The sequence below is a fragment of the Leopardus geoffroyi genome, chromosome A3 (genome assembly GCF_018350155.1).
Source record: "Leopardus geoffroyi isolate Oge1 chromosome A3, O.geoffroyi_Oge1_pat1.0, whole genome shotgun sequence".
Classification (NCBI taxonomy): Eukaryota; Metazoa; Chordata; class Mammalia; order Carnivora; family Felidae; genus Leopardus; species Leopardus geoffroyi.
Window position 1 is genome coordinate 101,930,247 of NC_059336.1, and position 24,437 is coordinate 101,954,683.

Consider the following 24,437-nt stretch of genomic DNA (forward strand, 5'->3'; position numbering starts at 1 on the left):
CTCCATGACTCCTTGCCTCTGGTTGAACCACTGTACCCGAAAGTGGACTGATCCTTTCCATTCCAAGTGGAAGTGCCCACTGTGAGCTACCATCACAGAGGTGGTGAGAATGGCCGTGGTGCTGGATGGGGCATGGTGCTGGTGGAATTGGACTGGATTAGATTATCTGAGGTCATAAGAAGTGAAACTTGGCTTGCAGTTGGCTGGCTCTAGAAGGTGCGGTCTCCTATGCTTCCATGCAACGTTCTGTGTGACCGAAGGCAGCACAGAACGGGCACGCTGTACAGGGACAGAAAAGGAATAAACAGACCATCCTTGAAAGTCACAGATGGAAAAGCGGATTACAAGGGCAGCGCCGCTTTTCAGGAAGACCTGGGTCATCAGATCCAATGGAGGTGGTTCCAGGCAGGTGACGGTGTGGAGCAAAGAGAGCAGCGGGCTTGAAATCAGAGGACAAATATCTAAGAGTTGGCCTTTCCACTTGGGCAAGTCTTTCAGTCTTTCTGGTCCTGTTTCTTCATCTGTAAACTAGGGTAGTATTGTCACACTCTGTGAGTTAGCGTATCCAAATAACAAACAAACACAACCAGACACACAGAAAAACAATCTGTATGATAGTTCTACCAACATATATCAGCATCAACAATTCATTATTCATTTGCTTATTTATTTTTTCAGTAAATGCTTGAACAACCAAGGCCCGGTGTTTTGTGCTAAGCACTGCAACAAGTAAAAAATTGCATAAAGATCAAGGTGTAGAAATTCTAGTTCAGGTCCTCAATAAATGGTAGATGAGTCATAAACTGAAGCATGGAAATAAAGAGTGACTTTCTGTAGGTCTTCCAGCTACTATTATGATTCTCCAGTGTTATTTTGTTGCACAGTTTCCAAATGCCACATTGCTGGTTTCTTTATAATAGACAAAAGGCCCTGCCTTTTAGGAGACTAACTTTTGATGGGAAATAAAGACAGGGATACTTGGGGCTCACGCAAATCAAACACGTAAGTGATGGATGGGACATAGTGAATTCAATAATGTGGGAAATCAAGGGAGAGTGGACTCTGGGTGAAATCAGATTTTCTCCATTTTTCACAGATGATCTTTTGGAGGCGGTGGAATTTTTTTAGGTCAGCTGGAAATAAAACCAGTTTCATTAATTTTCAGACTTACCTGCAGAAAAATAGCTAATAAGAGTTACCAGGTTCATAAATTTGATGGCCTTACATTTAACATGTGACTTGTTATTTTGGAGTATATAATGAATCTGTCAACATGAGTGAAAAAGTTATTTGCAACTGTCACATCAGGTAGGCTTTATGAAAACATAAGCTCTGGGAACTTATTAAATTTTACTTATAAACTCTTAATACAGAATACAGTGACTGAGAAGAGTATATTCCTCTTTCTTACCTAATAATTAGGGTTTACTATATTTCTGAGCGACAGTGTATTAAAAACGAAGCAAGGGCTGAAGGTGGAGAGAGACAGTGACAGGGGTGAGAGACATTGTAGACAGAAGCACATATCTGGGGGTAGGTGTGTATTGGGATGAGGGCAGTGAAGGCTGGATTATGTCATTTTCCACAAATGTCTATTTAGCTTCTCCTGTTTCAAGAACTTTGCCTTCTTTTTTACAGTCAGTTTAGGAGACACTGTATCTTTAAGCATTTACAATCTTAGAAGAGCAGGGAGGGCGTAGGAAGGAGAAGGCAAGCTAACACAAGGGCAAAAGCCTCAGACCCTTCTAGTCCTGTGGCTGATGTGGATTTTGTCACTAGTGTTGCATTCCGAGGAAAGCTTTCCATTCCTAGGTGGCTGCTCTGGTTAGTATAGTCAATGGAGACTCATCAGAAGGATATAATCCAGCAACAGGAGGTATACAGTGAGGGCAGACGAGCTGATCAGTATCTCAGTTGCACAGCGGTTCTCAGGAGCCCATAGCCCCGGCTCTCAGGGGAAAGACCTCTGATCAGATCTCTACAGAGCCTACCCCGTTTCTCTTTCTATAGTCTTTTCTCTCTTCCTTGCTATTCCCATCCCTCTTCTCTTTTGTCTTTCTTCCAGCTCTCTTTGTTATCCTTTCCCCTCTAATCTTTTTGTCAATGTACTTTAATTAAACACACTATGGAATTAAATTATAGACATTGGTTTGCTAAATAAAATGTGTACACACACACACACACACACACACACACATTATTTTCTATTTCTTGAAAAAAGAAGACAGCATTAAAAAATCTCTCCAAAAGGTAGAAGTCCAGAGCAGATTACAGTTGACCTTTGAACAACATAGGTTTGAACTGTGTGGGTCCACTTATACATACATTTTTCTTTTGGATAAATACAGTACAGTGCTGTAAATGCATTTTCTCTCTTATTTATACTTAATAACATCTTCTTTTCACTAGCTTTACTACAGGAATACAATATATAATACATTTAACATACAACATACGTGTTAATCAACTGTTTATGTTATCATTAAGGTCTCTGGTTAATAGTAGGCTAATAGTAGATAAGTTTTCCAGGAGTTAAAAGTTATATTTTTTTGAGTGGATTTTTGACTGTGTGGGGGGTTAGGGCCCTTAACCCCTGCATTGTTTGAGGGTCAACTGTATTTGTTTGGATCAGTGATCCTCAATCCAGAATTTCCTCGTGTCCAGATTATTGTCTTTGGTGGACAACAGAAGAAAATACATATTGGAAACCCATATGTGGAGTTTCAGGTTTGTGGAGAGTACAGTGAAAATTGAATGGGAGTAGGTAGGAGTTCTTCTCACATTATCCAGGTTCAGGGAGCAGATCTGAGCATCTGTTTGGTGACTGAGGATCTTGAAGGGCTCAAGGTGAGTGTTCATAGGTCATGCTGCTGCCCTAGAGGACAGGGACTTCTGTGTCCTTCTCCAACCGCCAGCACAGAGACCAGGTACTCATAAATGTTTATAGAATGAAAGAATCCAGGAATACCTGTGGGATGAGAAGTTGTAAGGGACTGGGTTGAATATATTCTGATTCCCAGGTTATTTATCTATGTATTTTTTTAAAAATGCTTATTTTTGAAGGAGAGAGATAGAACACGAGTGGGGGAGGGGCAGAGGGAAAGGGGACACAGAATCTGAAGCAGGCTCCAGGCTCTGAGCTGTCAGCACAGAGCTCAGTGTGGGGCTCCAGCCCATGAACCATGAGATCATGACCTGAGCCAAAGTTGGATGCTTAACTGAATGAGCCACCCAGGCACCCCTGTGTATTTTCTTATTCTCTCTCTGTGATGTTTGTTTTTTCCTTTGATATTTGTTTTTTTTTGCACAGTGAAGGGCAACAAACCAGTTCCAGAGAGTAGAGGACTTCTGTAAATGAACCACTGCCCACCTGCTCATGAACCAAGTGGGTAGGAAGACAGGTCTCAGTTGGCATGTAGTCCAAGAAGAGTTTATGATGTCTCAGATTCTAGAGCCTTCTTTTCCACAAGGATATAAAAGACACCCTCAGCTCACTCTCCTTCTGGCCGGGAAGACTGCTGAGTGGTTGGGCCCCTTGAAATCACATGCTGATGACTGGGGGCACGTTTCCTTTCTTTCAGTATAAAATATTGGTCTTTGGGAAATGCACCTTCCACCTAAATCCCTGCAACACTTTTACATTCCATTATGGTGTCAGGCAAGCTCAGGGGAAATACACTGAACTGAACTTGATCCTTAGACCTGTGGGTGAGATATTGTGTCAACAAATAGTTCTTCACTGTACCTTAGTTTCTCCATCTTTCAGACAGAGATTTTTCTTGCCTTGACATGTCAAATAGGTAAAGAGGAACAGAAGGATTGTGATGTCTTATTGCAAATTAGAAGAAATGAAGGTTTCAGGCCAAATTTAAAAAGGCTTCCTTGTGGAATGACTGCAAGGAGAACATCCATTGAACTCAGTCATGGAGTCCAAGAACCTATTAATAATTAAGAACAAGAAAAGATCATGGATTGAGCATATATTCTGTGCATGCCTTCTACTAAGTGGGTGATGTACAGTGTTTCATTTAATGTCAATAGTGATGTGGAGACAGAGGTTGTATTACTATTACTTTATTATAGACAGAGAACCTGAGACCAGGAGGGTGTTAATTCCAATATAAGTTATAAGTGATGAGTCCCCATGTCAGAGTTCATTGATGGAAGCTATGGCTTCCCAGTTGGAGGGCTGGAGCACTGCAGTGATTTATGAGGACACCCTTAGTGTCAGTAAGTCCCAGGTTGGCTAATGTTTGGGCAGGAGGGTGAAGGTATGTACCTTTCCTGACCTCCAGCATGTGTTATGTGTGGTTCCATAGAGCTCCCTAGACACCCCGCTGTCCATTCCATTGCTCCATGTTGCAATTTCTGTTAACTTGTTTCCACACTAGGCTGGAAGTTCCTTGAGGTTGAGAGCTGTCTCTTGTTCACTGTGTTACCTGCAGAACATAGTACAGAGCCAGGTACATGAAGATGCTAATCAATGTCTGTAGAATGAATGAAGGTGGGCGTCCATACATCCAATCATATAAACGAGTTTTGTATGTAGTAGTTAGGGTTGCATGGTGTAGAAGGGCAAGCAATTAACATGGTGACTTGGGTAAGGACCAATGGATGAGTGAGTGGTTGTGTGGCCGGGTATATGTATTGGTGGAAGGGGAATATAAGAGAAGAGAATGTTTCTGTCATGGGTGCTAGGAAGTTTACTGAAATGTGCTCTGGAATGTTGCCATGACTCATCCCTATTTTTCCTGGCCTTCTATCCCTGAGGTGCCCAAACTATTCTTCAACATGAATCATTTCTTGCTGCCCTCAAATACTTCCAGGACCTCTGTGGGCTTCACGAAGCATCTACCTGCTCACAGTGTCTTTCTTACCTGCAGCCTGTATGGGTCCTGTCAACATATCAGACCTCTGAGAGGGTGCTGCCTATTCTGGGTTGAGGTTTTCCAGGGAGAGAACCCTGGGACTGGAGCCGGGGCAGTGGGTTTAGGTAGAAATGTATCAAGCAAAGTTAGGGTCAGTGTTACTTCCAGCCAAGTGCTGGACACAGACTTGGCCAGGTACTGTGAGGACCCAGGTGCAGGGGGCCATACTGGAAGGGCGTGGAGTGCACTGCCCAGCCTGTTGGAGGAGGATGGGAGTGAAACCAACAGATGTGCTCATGGTTCTATTTTCAGTTCCCCAAAAGGTCTTCTCCTTGACCAAAGCAGCGTGACCGTTGCCGTGACAGTTGCTATCTTGGTCCCTGGGACTCTCCCTCCAAAGGTGGCATTACTTTTTTAATCTTCTTAGGCCAGTCACCATGAAACTCGATACTAACCCACCTGGGGTGGGGATGGGCAGGGCCTGTCTGGGGTATGAGCACTATGATGATGGAAGATGTTTTGGTACTAAGAGGGACCTTTGGTTAATGAGTTATTTTTCCAAATGAGACCAATACTCCTAGCTATCTTCGGCATGGCTGACTTTCCAGTTTTGCTGAGCATCACAGATTTCTCTCCCGAAATGTCCATAGTGAGCTCATTGTTGCATCTGGTAACAGATGGGAAGAACTCTAGCCTTGAATCTCAGTCTGTCTCCAGGTGATTAGGCCATGCCATCCAGCCTCTGCTCTTCAGTCTCCTGACCTGACTTCCAAGCTCTTTACTCGGTCAAAGACCCAGAGCTTCTTTGCCCCTAAGAATGGCAGCTGTGAATAGAAGTTGTGAAGGGACCACAATGTGTTGCAGTTAGGGCTGTTGATCAGGCTGCCTGAGTTTGAGGCCTGACTTTGGTATTTACTTACTGTGTGACCTTGGACATGGTATTTACACTAAGTCTTAGTTTCCTTGTAATACAGACTACACGTGGGGTTGTTGGAGGATTCAGTGACACGATCATCGTTGTCAGTGTTGGACATTGTATGCATTGCTATTATTATGGAGTAAAAACCTCTTACGAGCTGGCATGTGTTGAGACAGAAGGAGTATTACAGAAGGTTTTCTCTGTGTACTTTTTGTTTCCTACATTGACCATCAACATTTTATCATGGTGTCGTAAGTTGAAGGCTGTTCCTTATTTGTTCTTTGAGCCCATGGTGAAACAAAAGCTTGTGTAACTTTTTAAGAAAGACTCAGAGAGAGGGAAGACCTTCATTCACTCTCTAATCCAATCTTTTTGTTAGTTTTAGAGTCCCTTGAGACCTTACTATTACTATGACAAACCAGTGTTACTGAAAACCTGCACAGAACCTGCTGAGTGCAAACTCTAAGACATGGTGGTTTGGGCTTGATAAGCTTCGTTTAAGTTACGGTTCTACCTCTTGTGAGCTCTGTGATTTTAAGCACACTACCTAACCTTCCTTAGCCTCAGGATCCTCATCTATGAGGCCAGGTTAATAAATACCTCAGTGTGTGGTATGAGGATCAAGGTGGTCGTGCTAGTGACAGTGCTAGCAAATGACAGTACTCTCCCCTCTTCTGCTTTCCCCACCCCATTGCCCCTGTCCTCACTGTCCTCCCTTTTCTCCCTCTATGCAGAGAATCTTGCTGGTTTCAGGGATACAGAAGGTTCCAGAGTTAGGAGGTAGGACCTTCTCTTAAAAGATAAGTAACCACATGGTAGGGGTATTAAGAGCCATTCAAGTTCTAAGAAGAGATTGTTAGGACAATGGAGGGGTAGAAAGGCTGAGAGGAGCTAAGGGGAGAGACCAGAGGTATCTATGGGGGTCTTCCCCATGCCAGTGGTCTCTAAGAATTCATGGAAGGAATTGGCATGTGGAACCTAGGGGACAGGAAGTGGCGGATGGTAAGGGGACTCCCTTGTGAATTCTAATCTTCTCCATCTTCCCCTAGCTTCCCCCTTCCTGGAGCCTTTACTTGTGTGCTTCTATCTACACAGTCTTCTTGAATCGCTAAACCTCCACAATCTAAATTCTACATATTTATTGAAGAAGTTATGAACAATTCCCAGCATGTCTGTGGACCTCTCTGCATCAGTGCGTGTGGACACTCCCTTCACTTCTATCTGTGGTTGAACCGTGTTCCTAGTGAGGGGCAGCACCTCCACCTGTGTTCCACCCACCCCATCTCACCTACTCGAGGACATCGAGGACATCGAGGACATTGCTCCAGCATGTTTCTCTTGTCTTTCCTGCAGCACCAGATTTTCTTCTTTACCGGATTATTCTCATTAGCATTCCAAAAGGCTGTCATTTCTCTTCTTCCAGATACTGCCTTTTTCCAACTCTTTCCTCCAAAGACTTGGCCATGCAAACTGTATCCAATTTTTTTCTTCTCATTTTCTCTTGAACTCATTCTGATCAGATTTTTGCCCTTGCTGTTCTATGGACACTGCTTTTATCTAGTTCACCAATGACCCCCACATCTCTAGATCCAGTGGTCCATTTTCATTCCAGTTGACAACAGTTGACAACTGATCAGTTTCTCCTCTGTGTCACATTTCTTCTTTTGGATTTCAGGACAACACCATTCTCCTGATTTTCCTCCTTCTCTGACCAATCCTTTCTGTCTTCTTTTCTGGTTCTTCCTCATCTCACCAACTTCTTAATGTTGGAGTGCTTCCCATCTTAGTGCTTGGGTTTCTCTATCCCTGCACACCTGGTGTCTATTCTGTCACAGTCTGAGGGCTTTTAACACCATCCTTATGGCGATGACCACATTTATGCCTCTAGTACTGACCTCTGTCTTCCACGTTACAGGGTCTTCTATCCAGTTGTCCACCTGTCATCTCTGCTTTGTTGTCTGATAGGCATCTCAGATTTGGCACATCCACAGTGGAACTCCTAAAGCTTCTGCAATCAAGGCAGTGTCTAATGACAAATAGATCCCGGAATGGAATAGAGATTTTAGAAGTAGACCCAACTTTATGGTCACTTGATTTTCAACAAAGGTATCAAAGCACTCCAACTGGGGAAAGGGAAGTCTTTGGGGTTAAAAGAATTATGGCTGGAGAGTAAGTTGAAAGACATCAAATAGTAGCCAAACTGAGCTACTATTATTATGACGATGACTAATACTTGTGCCGTCCTCAGTACATGCTAGGCTGGGTGTTCAGTGGTTCACATGAATTATTTCATTCAAGTCTCACAACAGTCTTACAAGTAAGACTTTCCGATGAGAAAACTGAGGCACAAACGTCAAGTAACTTCCTGTTATGACTTGTGAGCATATCTTCCCAGGCAATTATATATGTACAATGATGTGGGAAAAGAACATAACAATGTGTCCACTTCATCTAGCCAGGCTCATGGTAATGGGTGATTTGAACCCTAGTGCTAACTCACCAGTGCTCACCCAGTAGGGAGAGAGCACAGAATCCCTGGCTTCTGTCTTTGACATTCAGCCTTAGGTCCTCCAGTGGCCACTCTGGCCACTGATACGGTTTAGTAAAAGGTCCCACCTTGTTCACGTTGATACCAACCCTCCCTCTCCTCCCCCCAGCGTAGGTACCCAGGCCGAATGGCACCTTCTAGAAGGATGAAAAGAGGAGAGACCTCAGGAAGATGGAACGTTTGACTCTTTGTTCTATGCAGCACCATAAGCACAGGAAGACAGAATTGTATACGTTTTCAGAGAGCGGAGTTAGGCAGGTGGGGATCTGATCCCAGGCCCACCACTGACCATGTGGTCTTGACCTTAGCCTCTTTTATCTATAAATTGGGTGTAAGATATTTCTTTTTTTAAATGTTTATTTATTTGTGAGATAGAAGCATGAGTCGGGGAGAGGCAGAGAGAGAGGGAGAGCGAGAATCCCAAGCAGCCTCCACACTGTCAGTGCAGAGCCGACATGGGGCTCAAACCCGTAAGCTGTGAGATCATGATCTGAGCCAAAACCAAGAGCCAGACGCTTAAACCGACTGAGCTACCCAGGTGCCCTTGGTGTAAGATATTTCTTGATGTGAAGTTATTTTGAAGTACCAGTCATCTATATCTATATATCTATATCTATATCTATATCTATATCTATATCTATATCTATATCTATATCTGTATCTATATCTATATCCATCTATGTAGAAAAGCACACAGATTATACAGTTTGACAAATTTCCACAGTGGTACACATTACTTAACAAAACTCCAGAAGCCCTCCTGGTAGGCACCACCTCACCCCATGCCCAAAAGTAATCCCCATCCAAATTTCTAATTGTGGTTTTAACTGGCTTGGAACTTTATATAAATGAAAATATATAGAATATATCTTTTGGGAGTGCCTGGGTGGCTCAGTGGTTAAGCATCTGACTTCAGCTCAGCTCATAATCTCACAGCTTGTGGGTTCAAGCTCAGTGTCCGGCTCTGTGCTGACAGCTCAGAGCCTGGAGCCTCCTTCCGGTTCCGTGTCTTCCTTGCTCTCTGCCTCTCCCCCACCCGTGCTCACTCTGTCTCTCTCTCTCAAAAATAAACATTAAAAAAAATTTTTTTTTTTAGTTTGGACTCTGTCTCCCTCTCTCTCTGCCCCTCTCCTGCTCATGCTCTGTCCCTCTCTCTCAAAAATAAACGTTAAAAAAAATTAAAAAAATTATCTTTTGTGTTTGGTTTCTTTTGCTTGTTGTCATGTTTATGAGATTCATCTATGCCATTTGGTATAGTTATAGTTTTAAAATTCTCCTTATGTAGTAGAATTTCAGTGTGTAAACATACTACAACTTAGTGACCCATTCTGTTGTTTGGTGGGCATTTGGATTCTTTCCGGTTTTGGGCTTTTATAAATGAAGCAGCTCTGAAAATGTGCACAGGTCTTCCGGTGGACAGAGACACAGTCATTTGGAGTGGGATTGCTAGGTTATACTGTGTGAATCTCTCTCCGCTTTCTAGAACTTGCCCAACATTAAAAATTTTTTATTTATTTTTATTTTTTAATAAAGTTTTTAAAGTTTATGTGTTTTTGAGAGAGACAGAGACAGCATGAGTGGGGGGGGGGGGCAGAGAGAGAGGGAGCGAGAGAGAATCCCAAGCAGGCTCTGTGCTGTCAGCACAGTGCCTGATGCATGGCTTGAACCCACAAAACCATGAGATCATGCCCTCAGCCCAAACCCAAGAATGGAATGCCCAACCGATTGAGCCAGCCAGGTGCATCTTAGAACTTGCCCAACATTTTAATGAACACTTTTAACCTTGCAGTAAAGTAAGGTTTAAATTAGGTTGTGGAAAGCACTCGGTATGGTTTTTGGCAGATAGAGAGATCACATTCCATTAAGTTAAAGTGCCATGATGGACTTTACCATTTCCCTATTGCATGTTCATTTAGATCATTTTCATTGTCTTGTTATTTTATGTAATGTCACAGTGAATGACTCTTTATAGATGTTTCTTTCTTTTGAAAAATTTGCTTTGAGTAAATTCTTAGGGAAGTTCAACTGGATCAGAAGATATGTGACTGTAGATAACTGTCACCCTTAAAAGGACTCTGAGGGTCTGCTGAGGAGGGGAAAATGAGGAAGCACGCCTCTTCCACCATGGCCCTGGGGGGTGGGCAGGATATGAAGACAGGTCGCTTATGGCTTTCATGGAGTGTCTCGTAGAGGACAGGAAGGTCAGGTAGAATGCGGGATGATGATTTTTATACGTGGTGGTGATTTTATAGCAACTGGGGGTTTAGTTGCTTAGAAGATAAACCGGGTAATTGGAAAAAAACAAAACAAAACTGTACCAACCATTAACAGAGGAGGAAGAGGGAAATCACTGGTGCAAAGATTCACTTTATTTATTCATTTCCCCCCAAATATTATTAGCATGATTAAAGCCAAAGAGGGGGAGGCAGTAAGGTGGGGACAAGGGCCTGCAATAGGTGTGGGTCTCCGATGGGGAAAGGTCCGGAGGCCTGAGGAGGGAGACAGAGAGTCTGGGACTGAGGCGCAGGTGATGAGGCCTGCTAGGCTACTCTCTCTGACACTCGCTCCTGTTGAAGCTCTTGACGAGGGTGGAGGCCAGGCTCTTGTGAGTGACCTCGCAGGAGAACTTTTCATGACTTTGGTACTCCGTACTGGACATCGTCAGGGTGCTGCTGAGGCTGTAGGTGCTGTCCTTGCTGTTCTGCTCTGTGGTACTCTCCTGGATGCCTTTGTTTTGGACAACGCCATCCACTTTCCACTTGACATTGACCTCTTTGGGGTAGAAGTCATTCAATATGCACACGATAGAGGCACTTCCTGTATGTAACTCGTCCAGAGATGGTTGGAAGAGAAAGACAGATGGCTGAGCATCACTCCCTGAGGAAGGAAGCACAGAGAATGGTTGTTAAGTAACAGGGAAGTTCTCCATTTGGGCATACTGTTTGTGGGCGATCCCGGAGCCCGTAAGGGAGACAGAGCAATTTATTCTGTGTAGCAATGAGGGACACCAGGAAGCAGATTTATAATCTCCATGATTTTGAGTGTTTCTCTAGCCCCTATCTCTTAAGAAAGTTTTACACTGTTTTGTTTGAACTCTTTGCAGCCATTTTAAGGGCTTTTTTGCTTTCCTGACCTCACCTTCTTTCCTTCAGCTGTGTTCCCTGCCCCCTGCCATACACCCAGTACTTTAGGCAAAGAAACAAAGGCTATTTAGTCTGACTCCCTCAAAGTTTAGAAGAGCAAACAGGTCTTGGACCCCCTTACAGAGATCATTCCTCCGTGCCTCTCCCAGAACTGTGTAGCAATATCGGGCTGCTTTTTCCTTTCTGGGTTTTCTTTGAGTGTGTTAGAGCCAGGCCCCCCCCCCCCCATCCCCATAGAGTGACTTTGAGCCCCGAGTCTGTGCCTGGGCTGAGGCACAGCCCTGTTCCCTTCTGTGATCAGGCTAGCAACTCTCCCACCTCCTTACAAAGGCCTTGAAGGAAGACTGAGCCCTCGTCTGACAGCTGTCATGATAAGGGGCGATAACAGACCAGACAATGGGGGTCAACTGTAATTTTGGCCACCTGCCTACAAGGAACTAGCTAGCTTCGGTTCTGACCATGAGCAGCTGCCAGATGGCGTCTGGGAAATCCCCCCCTGTGGACATTCAAGTTGTCTGGTCAGAGAGCAAGGGCTAAAATAACAAATCAAGAATCCTTTGCTGGGAGAAGACTGCAGATAAGTGAACAGGTTTTTATAAAGCTAACCTCCATTAACGAAGCATTTCAAAGTAAGATACTGAACTTTCTATGTTTTGATTTTTTTTTTCTCTTTTCACCTTCATTACTAATTTTTTTCTGAGAATTTTATAAAATAGCATTGGCCGCAAAATAGTGTGAATTCTAGAAAAAAAGGAAGGGAAGTATTCTAGAAAGATACTCCTAGCCCGGTGACTCCTTGATGCCTTTAAAATATCCATCCTGCATTCAAATATTAAACGATTAGCACATTGATAGGGAAAGTCTTACAAGACATTTTATTAGCTTTTAATGGAGTTTAAACTTATAAAAAATGTTTTTAAAAGGCCCAAAAATAGTTTTAAAAAGCTACATAGTTTAAATAGTTCTAAAATAGTTCTCAGAGTTTTAAAACAGCTCTAAAATAGTCCTATAAAACTGTTGCAGACCAAAAATAATCTTTCATAAGCATCACTTTTGAAATCAGCTGAAGTAAACAACAAAAAATTACAAAACTATTTTAGAGGGTATGGAATTAAAATACTCAGATTAAGAATTTTCTACCACAGAATGAAAGTATTGGAAAATATATTTATATCAAGTTTTTATTAATGGCATTTGTCTATGATTAGATATTTCATACAACTGAAAAATAGTCCTTCCCAAGCCATTAATTTTTTGAAAATTAAAAACATGTCACAAATTTATTTTTTTATCTGATGGTATTTAATGTGAACTCAATAAAAGTTAATTGACTAAAACTGGAATGGCCAGACGGCCTTAAATTCAGTTTTTGCTGGTAAGGATTTTACTCGGAAAGAATGATATATATTTCTTTCTTTAGGATTGTACTTTTATTATTTAAATATATTTGATGAGAGGATATTGAAATCATTACATGTCACTGAAAACAAAAGTAGCTGTAACTTTTTTATAGTCCTCTAATGGACATTTTCATATAACAATGACTGAATTTCATTTTTGAAATTTCTAATAAATCAGACTTCTCCCTGTTTCTTCTAGGTTAGCTCAGTGCCCACTACATTTCTATTCTTTTTTGTTAGTGCCATTATTCGTATCACTGTGTCGGGAAAGCCGCCACAGTAGAGTTGAACAGGCGAACGAACGTGGAGTGGCCGTGGCCTTTAGTGGCTAGGCGCACTGCCACATGAGTGCTGTGGCCTGATCACGAAAGTTATTCAGTCATGACAAAAGACCGCCATGAGGTCTATAGACCACGCAAGATGTGCCATGGCTTCCTTGACGATATAAAGTGGCCAAGTAATAACGGAGGGAAATAAAAGAACACACTCACTAAAGTATTTACTATTTTTCTACAAGTCCATGGGCATTCAAACATGCAATTATTTTATTTTACTTAATTTAAACGAATGTTTTCAAAACTGAGATTTTCGCGATAACCATCTTTTCACCATTACAATAAGAAATCATCTCACGTTTAGTCTAATATAGAAATTGGATTTTTACAAAGAAGGTAGCTCTCAGGATACAGAACTTCTGTAGAATTTTTGAATATTAACAGTTTATCACTCGTTTTAGGCTCCAAAGATGGCATTGCAGCTGATTCTCAATTAAGCTGCAGGTTTTACATGGCAAACAACTACGCTTTTCTAACTTCTTACCAATTTTTCATGCATTCTATGGATTTTAATTGTTATCTTATAAAATTATTTATCAGGAGAGAAAACAGACTAAGAAATAAATTTCTGTATCACACAGAACAAGCAAAACTCGCTATGACATCTGGTAAAACTCAGCGAAAATTAGTTCACTTTTCTCTCGAGCTTCAAAGATTCCTTTTCATCTACACTAATTTTTTTTTTCCTTTTGAACAATGAAATTTAGATTAAATTAATCTTTTTGTCTAGAAATCCATTTTTGGAGCTGAGTTTAACTTTTGAAATTGATGACAAATCTGAAATGGTCTCATGTACCCGTCCGCACAAAATTCATACTTCAGTCTCTGAAAGCCATCACTGATATTTAGACCCAAATTTCAACAGGCAACAGAGAAAAATTACTTACGTTTAATCTCCACATGTGTCCCTTGGCCAAAGGTGTTCCACTGTATTAACTTGATTACTTTTCCCTCAGCAAAAACCTCTTTTTGCTGCTAAGCTCATTAGATTGATGGATACAGAGAAAATCTGGCAATTTAGATGTCATGTCAACTGTCTCTTTGCTCTTCCTTGAGACAAATTGATTTTCAGTCCCTTACTCATCTGATTTTCAGAAGAATCCTGTGCTCTTCAGAATCGACCTCAACTCACACTCCACACACGAAAACCCCCAAATTTCACAACGCTACCAGAAAAAGGACTAGAAAAGTGTACTCACGTTTGATCTCCAGCTTGGTACCTGGCCCGAAAGTGAGCCACACTGGGGCTTTGACACTTTAGCCCTCAACAAAAACCTCCTTCTGACGCTGATCATATAAGAAAGTCCAATTCCGAGAAAAATCCAGCTGTCTTTCCCCTTCTCCCCACAAAGCCTACTCTCATCACAAACTCAACGATTTGTTTGCTTAGCTGAAAAGTTGGCTATTTTCTCATTTTCTGCTATTTTCTTTTGGGGCACCAGGAGTGGCTCATTTTACCAAAATGTCACAAACTTGAACAAATATTACAACAGGACGAAAACCTCACACATAATTGAACAAAAAGGTACTTACGTTTCATCTCCAGTTTGGTCCCCTGGCCGAAAGTGAACCACAGTGATTTCCCTTAACCTCCACCTCTATGAAAACCCACCCTGAAACGGTAGTCTCTCTCCCCAGTGACCCTATTTTGATTTGGAAATCTTAAAAATCAGCGGTCAGCTAGCCTCCAGTGGAATGATTTTCCCTCCTCTGTACCTGGTCTGGGAATGAGATTTGTTTTATCCCTGACATGTAATTAATTAGAACACATGAAAAGGCAGCGGGGCGGGGGGAGAAAAAGCAAGCCAATTAGACAAAAACAGTGAAGAATTAGTTGAAAAAAATACTTACGTTTTATCTCCAGCTTCGTCCCCTGGCCGAAATTGTACACACAGTAGTTCCTCCTAATCTCCTTCCTATACGAAAACTGAATTTCCTTTCCTGACAACTGAGCAAGGCTCTGTGTAGAACATATAATTATGCTCCCCCATAGATTTCTGAAACTATCACTTAGACAAGTTATTCTCACCCAATGACTGAATCCTGTTCCTCACAGAAAATGTGTAATCCACTTTTGAGTTTGTTTATAGACTTTATCTTTGCCTTAGAGGATGTCAGATCCTGGTTGCAAAACGTCAGCTTATACAGATCGCTCATAGACCCGGGAATCACAAGACACAAACAACTGAAGAAGGAAGGTTTGGGTTTTACTCACGTTTGATTTCCAGCTTGGTTCCTTGGCCAAACGTCCACCACAGTGATAGCTCCCCATTGTGTCAATGTACAAAAACCCTTCTCACTGAAGGGGACCAGAGGCCCTGGGTCAGCTGCTGAAGCTTTACTCTGTTTTCCAGCAGGTGTCGAACCCTCAGGGCTTCCCTGATAGAGAATGTTTTTTAGGTAAGATCTAACATCTTGGAAGAGGATATATTTATGTCTACGGGCTGATGATCCCTTTCTTTAGCCATCTACCCTATCTGGACTGCCTATGTATTTATTTGAAGGTAGGCTGAATGGAAATGACAAAGAAAACAAATAAGTTTTAAAATTTTCACTCTTTTATACCTTCTCCTGGGGCAGGGGGCTTTTGCAAATGATAAACCTCATTCAGTATAATTATGGGATTCTAGTTTCTCTCAGTTAAGGGTAATTAAAGAGTGTCTTCGTATTTGACCTCTCCTTTGCCATGATGTTTCAGAAAAGGTAGACTAAATGTATATCAGATCAGATCAAGGCCCATGTTTTACTTTGAAACATATTTTGGCATCAAGCTGTAGAGGACATCTGAGCCCCAAACAAAGATCAAAGATCAATAGAGTAGAAAGTAGACTTTACTTAGTTGATCATCTGTTGTCAGAGGGGTACCCACCATGTTCAATGAGATGAACCATGTACAGAATGTCTTTGGAGCTGCCTGGGAATCGTGCCATGCCATGGTGTTTCCGTGGTAACCCCATCAAAGTGTGTGTGTGTGTGTGTGTGTGTGTGTCATTTTGAGAGACAGTGTGAGGGAGGGGCAGAGAGAGAGGGAGAGAGAGAATTCCAAGCAGGCTCTGTACTGTCAGTGCAGAGCCCAATGAATTTTTTCAAAACTCAGTTCAAGAGAGACCTTCTCTTGGATTATCCCCCAGCCAAGTGACTCTGCTTTGCAGAGTACAGAGACAGATCTAGAACACCTAGTTGTTCTTATCTGCTGTCAGATTCTTTCTACCCTACTGGATTGTAAATTGTTTGATGTTTCATTGTCTTGTATTTGGAAGGCCCAGTCTAGTACCTTCACTTGGCAAATGTTCAACAAACATTTGCAGAATGAATGAATGAAAAAAAAAAAGACATTCCACAATGAAGAGTTGAAAATCAATAATGAACCAGAGCTAATAAATTATAATAAACCAAAGACTAATACTAATCACTGAAATAGTATGTTTCAGGGACACCTGGGTGGCTCGGTTGGTTAAGCATCTTGACTTTAGCTCAGGTCATGATCTCAAAGTTCATGGGTTTGAGCCCCACGTGGGGCTCTGTGCTGGCAGCTCAGAGCCTGGAGCCTGCTTTGGATTCTGTGTCTCCCCCTCTCTCTCTCTCTGCCCCTCCCCCGCTTGCGCTCTGTGTCTCAAAAGTAACTAAACGTTAAAAAAAAAAAAAAAAAATATTTGGAGCTCCTGGCTGGCTCAGTCAGTTAAGTGTCCAACTTTGGCTCAGGTCCTGATCCCATGTTTCATGATTTACAGCCCCACATCAGACTCTGTGCTGACAGCTCGGAGCCCCCGGAGCCTGCTTCAGATTCTGTATCTTTTTCTTTCTCTACCCCTCCCCCTCCCTCTCTCACACTCTGTCTCTGTCTCTCAAAAATAAATAAATGTTAAAAAAATTAAAGAAATAATAAGTTTCATAAGAGAAATTGTAACTGTAATTCTGAAAGGTAGGGGTAGGTTTCCTTGATTCTGTCAGCAAGAGCTTTGCTATTGTCTTTAATAGCAAAATCAGCAGTGGATCTCACCAGAAGATGAGGAAAGAGAGGAATCATGGAGGTAGACAGATGAGAAAAACTGGCCAGTGGACATTTAGTGTGCAAAATAGTTGACTGAGGACATAGTCAACATAGATCCTAAAGAGGACAGAGTGATTTTTCTCTGCAGAGATACAAGCAATACTAGCCATAATACTTGACATTTATTGAGCACTTACAAAGTGTCAGACATTTTACATGAATCATCCACATTTAATTATTCCCCAGAATCTAGGAACAAGAAACTGATATTATCCCTGTTCTATAGATGAGGAAAATTGAGTTCAGAGATGTTAAGTAACTTCACCCTAATAGTGAGTGGCAGCACTGGGAGCTCATGCACTTAATTGGCCCTGGGAGTAGAAACACCCAATGGAAGCAGCATGCATGGCCAATGACGTTGGGGTGGGAGAAGGAAAAGGGATCTCCTTAGACTGTCCTAGGGATGGAAATGAGTAGATGACTGTGCTCAAATGTATATACAAGACTGATCATTGAAATGTTTAGAAGTTGAAGAAATGGAAAATAACTGAAATTTTCACCAATAGGAATTTGGTTAAATGGATTATGATAGAACTTTGCAATGGTGCACTAAGCAACCAATAAGAGGATGAGGTCGGTTTCTATATAGTCACAAGGAAGGTGTTTGTGAAAATACAGGCCATGGAATGATATGTTTTGTGTGATATTGATTCCATTTTAATGGATATATATGGATATAAATACAGGATAATTCCTGAAAGAAATACAACAAGTTTTACTCAGTAGTTATCTCCTGGGCTTACAGAGGTATGTTGTTTGGGAAGAGGAGAGCAATGACACTTCCTTTTCCCCCTTCTGTATGTTGTAGATTATCTGATTTTTAAAACTTAGGTGAATACATTCATTTCGTGGTTTTCAGAAACAATAAGGTTGCAGCAATTTTGATAAAAAGTAAACTCTGACATTGCCTACTAGGATTCTCAATATTCATGTACAATGTATAAATATAATTTTAAATGATATATACACGTGCATGAGGGGTTTTTTTTGTCAATTAGTGTTTTTCTGTAATCTTTAAATCAAGAATTAATCTGGTTCTGTATAGGAGATACAAATGTAGGATATGTGGGCGTGATGTAGGGGCTGGAACGTGGGAATGATAAAGATGATATGGCTCTACTGGGGATTATGTTCCTCAGTGAATAATGTGAAATTGGGAACTAATGTGAAGTTGGGATCTACTGTGAAGAGTGCGTCTAAATTATTGTACTAATATAGTATTTGCTACAGTATTTGCTTATCATAAGAACTATTGTGACAGAAACTATTTTACCGATCCCATATAGTCGTGATCAATAAGAATGGCTGCTGTGATGTTGTAACATAACACGGATCACTGAGAAATGGTTGAGGTCCTTAATATGTGTATGGTTCATCATTTGAAGGTAAAGGTTGTCTTCAAAGCATCTGTGAGGTTCTGCCAGGATCTACCATTCTACAAAACGCCCACGATGGACCTTGATAATACTGATTTACTGAGGAAAGGCACACTGTCAGTTCACTAGTCTGACAGGTTCTTGGATTTGTGTATAAGAGTGATGGAAATAAAAATTTGGGGAGAGCATTCCAACAAACTCATCACTGAAGCTGTTTCCCATTTGACCCCCAGCAAAGTTAGATTCTTAGAATAAATTCTAAACTGCTTGTGGAAGAGAGAGAGAAAGCAAGGGAAAGAGAGTGAAATGAGATCAAATGCCCACCTGTAAGTCATCCTGAAAACTATTGCTAAACTGTCTAATCAATGTTTTTCACATCTACCATTTCAAGAAACACTACTTTTGCCCTTTAGTTGGCGTAATTGACCAGGCTATTTGGAGACATCCACTTCACTCACACCGGTAACATACAGTAAATCAGCTAACTTGTCTGGGACACTATGGCATAGTTTCGCTTTTTGCAAGGTTTGAGGATGGTGGTTTCCTTACCTGGCTCTGGAATATTTGTGTCTCATAATCCATCTTGAAGTCTGTGGTTCAATATTTTTTTCTAGCTCATCAATCACAGTGGAGTCCAAGATAGGTGGTTCTTTTTACATCAGCTTTGCTCCTCCTTAGGATTGTAATGGCTATCATTTATACTTGATTCAAGTTGATATCCCATAAGGTAAGGATGAAATTCTTGAGTCCACATTCACTGGTGCCTAGAACTTGATCAATTGGTGGTCTTCCAGCTAGAGTGCCACAAATTGACACCTATCCTGAATTCCTAGGGGGCAAGGTGGCCCCATAGTGAGAAGAAGGGAGGCAGAGGAGGTTACTTGAGAAATTGCTGCTTCCTTAGTCCTTTGGAGCTGTATCTGTTTCCATTCATCTCTGAAGGAAGAGGTGCTGAAAGAAGCAAAATCCTTTGTTCTAACATGTGCACATGCTTGTGCCGTAAACATGACCCAAGATTTTGGACCTGCTCTGGAAAATGTAGATGACATTAAGGCTGCGGGTATTTTCTGACTTCCTAGAGTGAAAAAGAAAACAGCAGTAACAGTGCAGGGTTTATTACCCTTGGAGAGGCTTGCCACCCAGATTTACATGTCAAGTGTTGTGGTTTCTGGTTGGTTATACACAAGTGATGAGTCCCTTGAACTCTGCTCTGGAGTTCCCTGCCCCCCTTTGTTTGTCCCCTTGGCATCTAGCCCTAGCCCTGTGTCCTCTTTTATCCTACTACTGAGAAACCTACCATGGACAACTACTTTGATTGGGCTAACTCTGGATGCAGTTGTGAAATTGATGATTTCAGGCTTGATTCTTCATACTTGTTTTCTTCCCCACTGTCAGATCTTCAGGTCCCTCATGGGCACTCTGCTTTGCTCTCTGCTGGCTCAGGACCTAGCCCTGAGTGCCCTCCACCCCCTACCTAGTCTTGCTCATCTTGGGTAAGGACCTGGGCTCTGGATCTTTTCTGCCCACAGTCCCAAACTGCCTTATACCTTCAACATGTATAATCCTGATCCCATGTAGAAGGATTCTGATCTCTCACTGCTTTCTGTTCCCATTAGCTTTTCTTTTCAGTTCTGTGGGTCTTGGTTACCATTTGACCTAATATTGTATTGTTTTTGCCTCTTGCCCTATTCTTCCTGTTCTTGTGGGTTTATTTCTTTAAAATAATATTCTTAAAAATCTTTTTTTTTTTGTATTTTAGGGTGTTTTTTTTTAAATTTTTTAATGTTTATTCATTTTTTGATAGAGAGAGACAGTGTGAGTGGGGGAGGGGCAGAGAGAGGGAGACACAGAATCGCAAGCAGGCTTCAGGCTCCGAACTGACAGCACAGAGCCTGACACGGGGCTTGAACTCAGGGACTGTGAGATCATGACCTGAACCCAAGTCTGTCAGAAGCCCAACAGACTGAGCCACCCAGGTGCCCTTGTTTGTTTGTTTTTAACAAGCAGGTATTGTGATGGAATGTATGTGTTTAATCCATCATCTTAACCTGGATCCTCTCTTAATTGACTCCTTTGAGTTCTAAATGGGGTTACTAGGCCAGGTCCTGGCTCTCTCTCCCACCCTAATCAGCATACACATTCTAGGGCTATTAGTCTATTGTTGGTGAAAGAGGAAGCACAGATTACTCCTTTCTCCATCACTGCCACCCCCCCCAACACCCCAAGTATCCTGATTATCCTGGCTGATAACACAGAGTTACAAACAGGGCAGAAGGATGGGAAGAGGGCAGGCCTACAGGAAAACGAATGCACTTACACACAAAAGCAAAACCGAAACCCAACAGATTGAAACAAGGAATAATTTGGACTTAAAAAAAAAAAAAGTTTATTTATTTATTTTGAGAGGGAGTTGGGGAGGAGAGGAGGGAAAGGGGGAGAGAGAATCCTAAGCAGGCAGGCTCTGCATTGTCAGAGCAGAGCCCAATATGGTGGCGCTCAATCTCACGAATCTTGAGACAATCTCACAAACCTTGAGATCATGACCTGAGCCAAAACAAGAGTCAGATGCTTAACCAACTGAGCCACACAGGTGCTCCTGATTTGGACTTTTAAGTTGAGTATAATGGACCTGTCCACCACTTGTTCAAAATCCCCCTTGCAATGACAGAAGGAATATAAAAATGAGAATAAAGTTATTTTGTGATTGGAGAATCATGCAGGATCCCATTAGCAGAAAAAAAGTTGTGGAAAATCCCAAAGATTTACATTTTGTGATTCAATTGATGGAGAAACGGAAATCTAGAATCTTCCATTCCATTGCAAAAATAGAAGGGGTCTTTGAGTAGCCAGTACTGATTTTCCCTCAGAAAATCGTGGAAAACACGTACCTCAGAGTTATTAGGGACTGGGCCTGTGTGTGGGATGGGAGTAACACCTGGGCTGCCCCCATTGAGTTTGCACTCACCCACCCTTCAGGCTATGGTGATAGTGATAGAAAGAAAAAGAGGCAAAGTTACAGGCATTCAAAAGCAATGGGATAAAAATCTTCCAGGCCACTAGAAGAACCAAAAAATGGACAAAGCAAATTAAACCAGAATGGCAAAATTCAGGAAAAGGAAATAAAAAATCAAGAGAAAAATGTTAGATAAATAGAATTACAAAATAAGATGGAGAGACTAAGTCCAAACAGAACAGTCATAAACTGTAATAAATGCTGTTAAGTTATTCAAAACTTGAAAATGAGGCACAAAGATGACTGTCAATGAAGACTCTTTCCTTGACCAAACTGTACTCTGGCTCCTCTGAGCTCTCTTCTTAAGTGGACCCTGAATTTTGGGTTTCTGTGTTCATCTTTGCATTGTCCAATTTTAGCAAGAACCGTTAAGTCAGTTTAACCAGAATCCGCCTCCTTGATATCTGATCACTGATGAGGGAGCATAAGGCAAGCTGAGGACAAAGCACAAGCTTACAACACCCCCCCCCATCCCTACCCTCCCCCCCCCCCCCCACACCTCCCACCCCAGGTAGGATATGTGTGATATTCCTCAAGTACCCTGGCCCCTGGCTGCCCATCAACAAAGGAAAGGACAGAAAACAAATGGTTAAAGGATAGAGTCTCCATCAGTTTACAAATATCTCATCCCGAGGGCCTAATCTCCAGGAACTCCCTACTGGTTTAATGATAATGCTTTGCTAGAAGGAAAACCACTTAGCTTGACAATAGCTAGGCCTCCAGTAATCCTGAATCTTCTTCAGCATATGGAAATCCCTTCAAGAAACTTCCTCTTGACTTCATCTCCCCCAACTCCACTGTGTATAAGCAGTCACTCTTCACAACCCCAGTGCAGCTCTTTTCTGCCCACTGGTCCTGTCCCCGTGCTTTAACAAAATCATCTTTTTACACTAAAAGATGTCTTCAAGAATTCTTAATTGGCCGTAGGCTCCGAACCCCACCAACACTCCAAAACCCAATCGATCACCATCAACATCTGATGGGCTCCTCACCTTCACTGTTCCCAGGCGATGTCTGATCACCCTGGCGCGCCTTCAGCAAGAGTCCCATTAGGTCGATTTTACCAGATCCTCCCTTGAACTGGATGTTTTCTCTTAGTCATTTTTCCATCCGCTGACCCCCACTCTGCTCCTTGGCTATAAACTCCCACTTTTCCTTGTAGATGGAGTGGGGCCCAATCTCTCCTTCCCACTGTGCAGTGTTTCCTACACATTATCTTGATGATCCTACGTCTTTCTTCAACAAATGTCTTGAGTAATTGTTTCTTTAACACTATGTGTCCTTTCAGGGTCATTTGACTTGCTAGAGAAATGAAGTTTTTAAAAATTTCTAATTATACCTAATTAAAAACTAGATTTCAAAGAGTTGCATGTTAACCTAGAGAAAACTGATATCATGAAAATGATAAATTATTTTTGTCTGGGGAGACAAAAGCATCTGACTCTTGGTTTCAGCTCAGGTCATGATCTCATGATCTTAACGATCTCATGGTTCATGAGTCTGAGCCCACATCGGGCTGTGCTGCCAGTGTGAGCCTGCTTGGGGTTCCCTGTCTCTTGTCTCCCTCTCTCTCTGTTCTTCCTCGCTCACACTCTCTTTCCAAAAAAAAAAAAAAAAAAAAATGTATCCAATCAGAAAGGAGAAATTCCTTAAAAGGTGAGGTCAGTGTGTTCTTAGAAAATGTAGGGATGCAGTTAGGAAATGGAACGTCCATAGTTCTCTGTTCCTTCTATGTATTTTGAACCCAAAGTCTGTGAATTATGGTATTTTGATGATAGATAAGAGTTCTTACTCACCATTGTGCTTTCAGTGACTAACAAGTGTCTGGCCTCCAGTTGGTGCCCAATACAAATTTATTGAATAAATGAATGAAATGAACAAGTATTGTTGAGGAGTCACGGGAAATCCTTGTTGTTTTCTCTTTGTTTGCTATGGTCCCCTCTGGTGTTTGTCTTTGGTAGTTTCTGAAGCCCTGGAAACTGGACAGTGGTGCCTTAAACCAGGATTGTCTTCATGACAGCAGACCCAGAAACCATGTTAGACTGAATAGAAAATAGACTGGGTGCCTCCTTGGAGGGGTTTTGTAGGTTTGTGGACTGTTTGAACTGGCAGAGACAAACTGTGTCTCTCCCCATTGGTAACAAACAGGAGGAGGCTAGGTGTCTAAGAGAGGAAGTGATTCACTCAAGGCTACACAGGTAGGGAAGGACTGGGATGGGGGAAGAACCAGATGTTTTGCCTCCCAGTTAAAGCACTTCTATTACATTTCCTGAAGCACTTGGAAAAATATTTGCAGACCAGGAAAATTCTCTGCACAGTTGCCATCTGGTCCAAGTCTGACGGGACATTTTTAATGCACTTTCTGAAATCCAGTGAAAGAATGAAAAATGACCCTGAGCAACATGAACGTATGTGTCTTTCTTCAGCATGTCAGCTGCTGTAGGACTCAGGATACCAAACAGTTTTTAAAACTGGAAAGAGCTGCAAAGTTATATTGCAAAAAGCATGGGTAGAGGGAGGGGTAAAGATTTTGGTCTCAAGGCTATCCTCGTCCCGTGACATGATTTATATTTCTAAATAATGGTGGTCCACACTCTTTGACTATTTCCTGGACAGGCTTTGTAAAATAGAGGTTTTTTTTTTTTTTTTTTTGAGGTTTTGGTAAAACTTAATTAACCATACATTTACCTGGACCTGGACCATGATTCAAACAAACTTACTGAAACAACAGTGTGTAGAGATGATCAAGGTGGTTTGAATAAAAACTGGGAATTAGATAATATT

General features: G+C 41.8%; 1 gene segment (V, D, J or C); it reads right to left on the bottom strand.

Moving 5' to 3' along the window:
• Positions 1 to 10,682: 10,682 nt before the first annotated feature.
• The window catches only part of LOC123581097, a 99,864-nt gene continuing 86,109 nt past the window's right edge, over positions 10,683 to 24,437 (bottom strand). The window contains 2 exon segments of the V gene segment in view: positions 10,683 to 11,212; positions 15,065 to 15,099. Of these exon segments, the coding sequence occupies positions 10,881 to 11,212; positions 15,065 to 15,099 (367 nt within the window).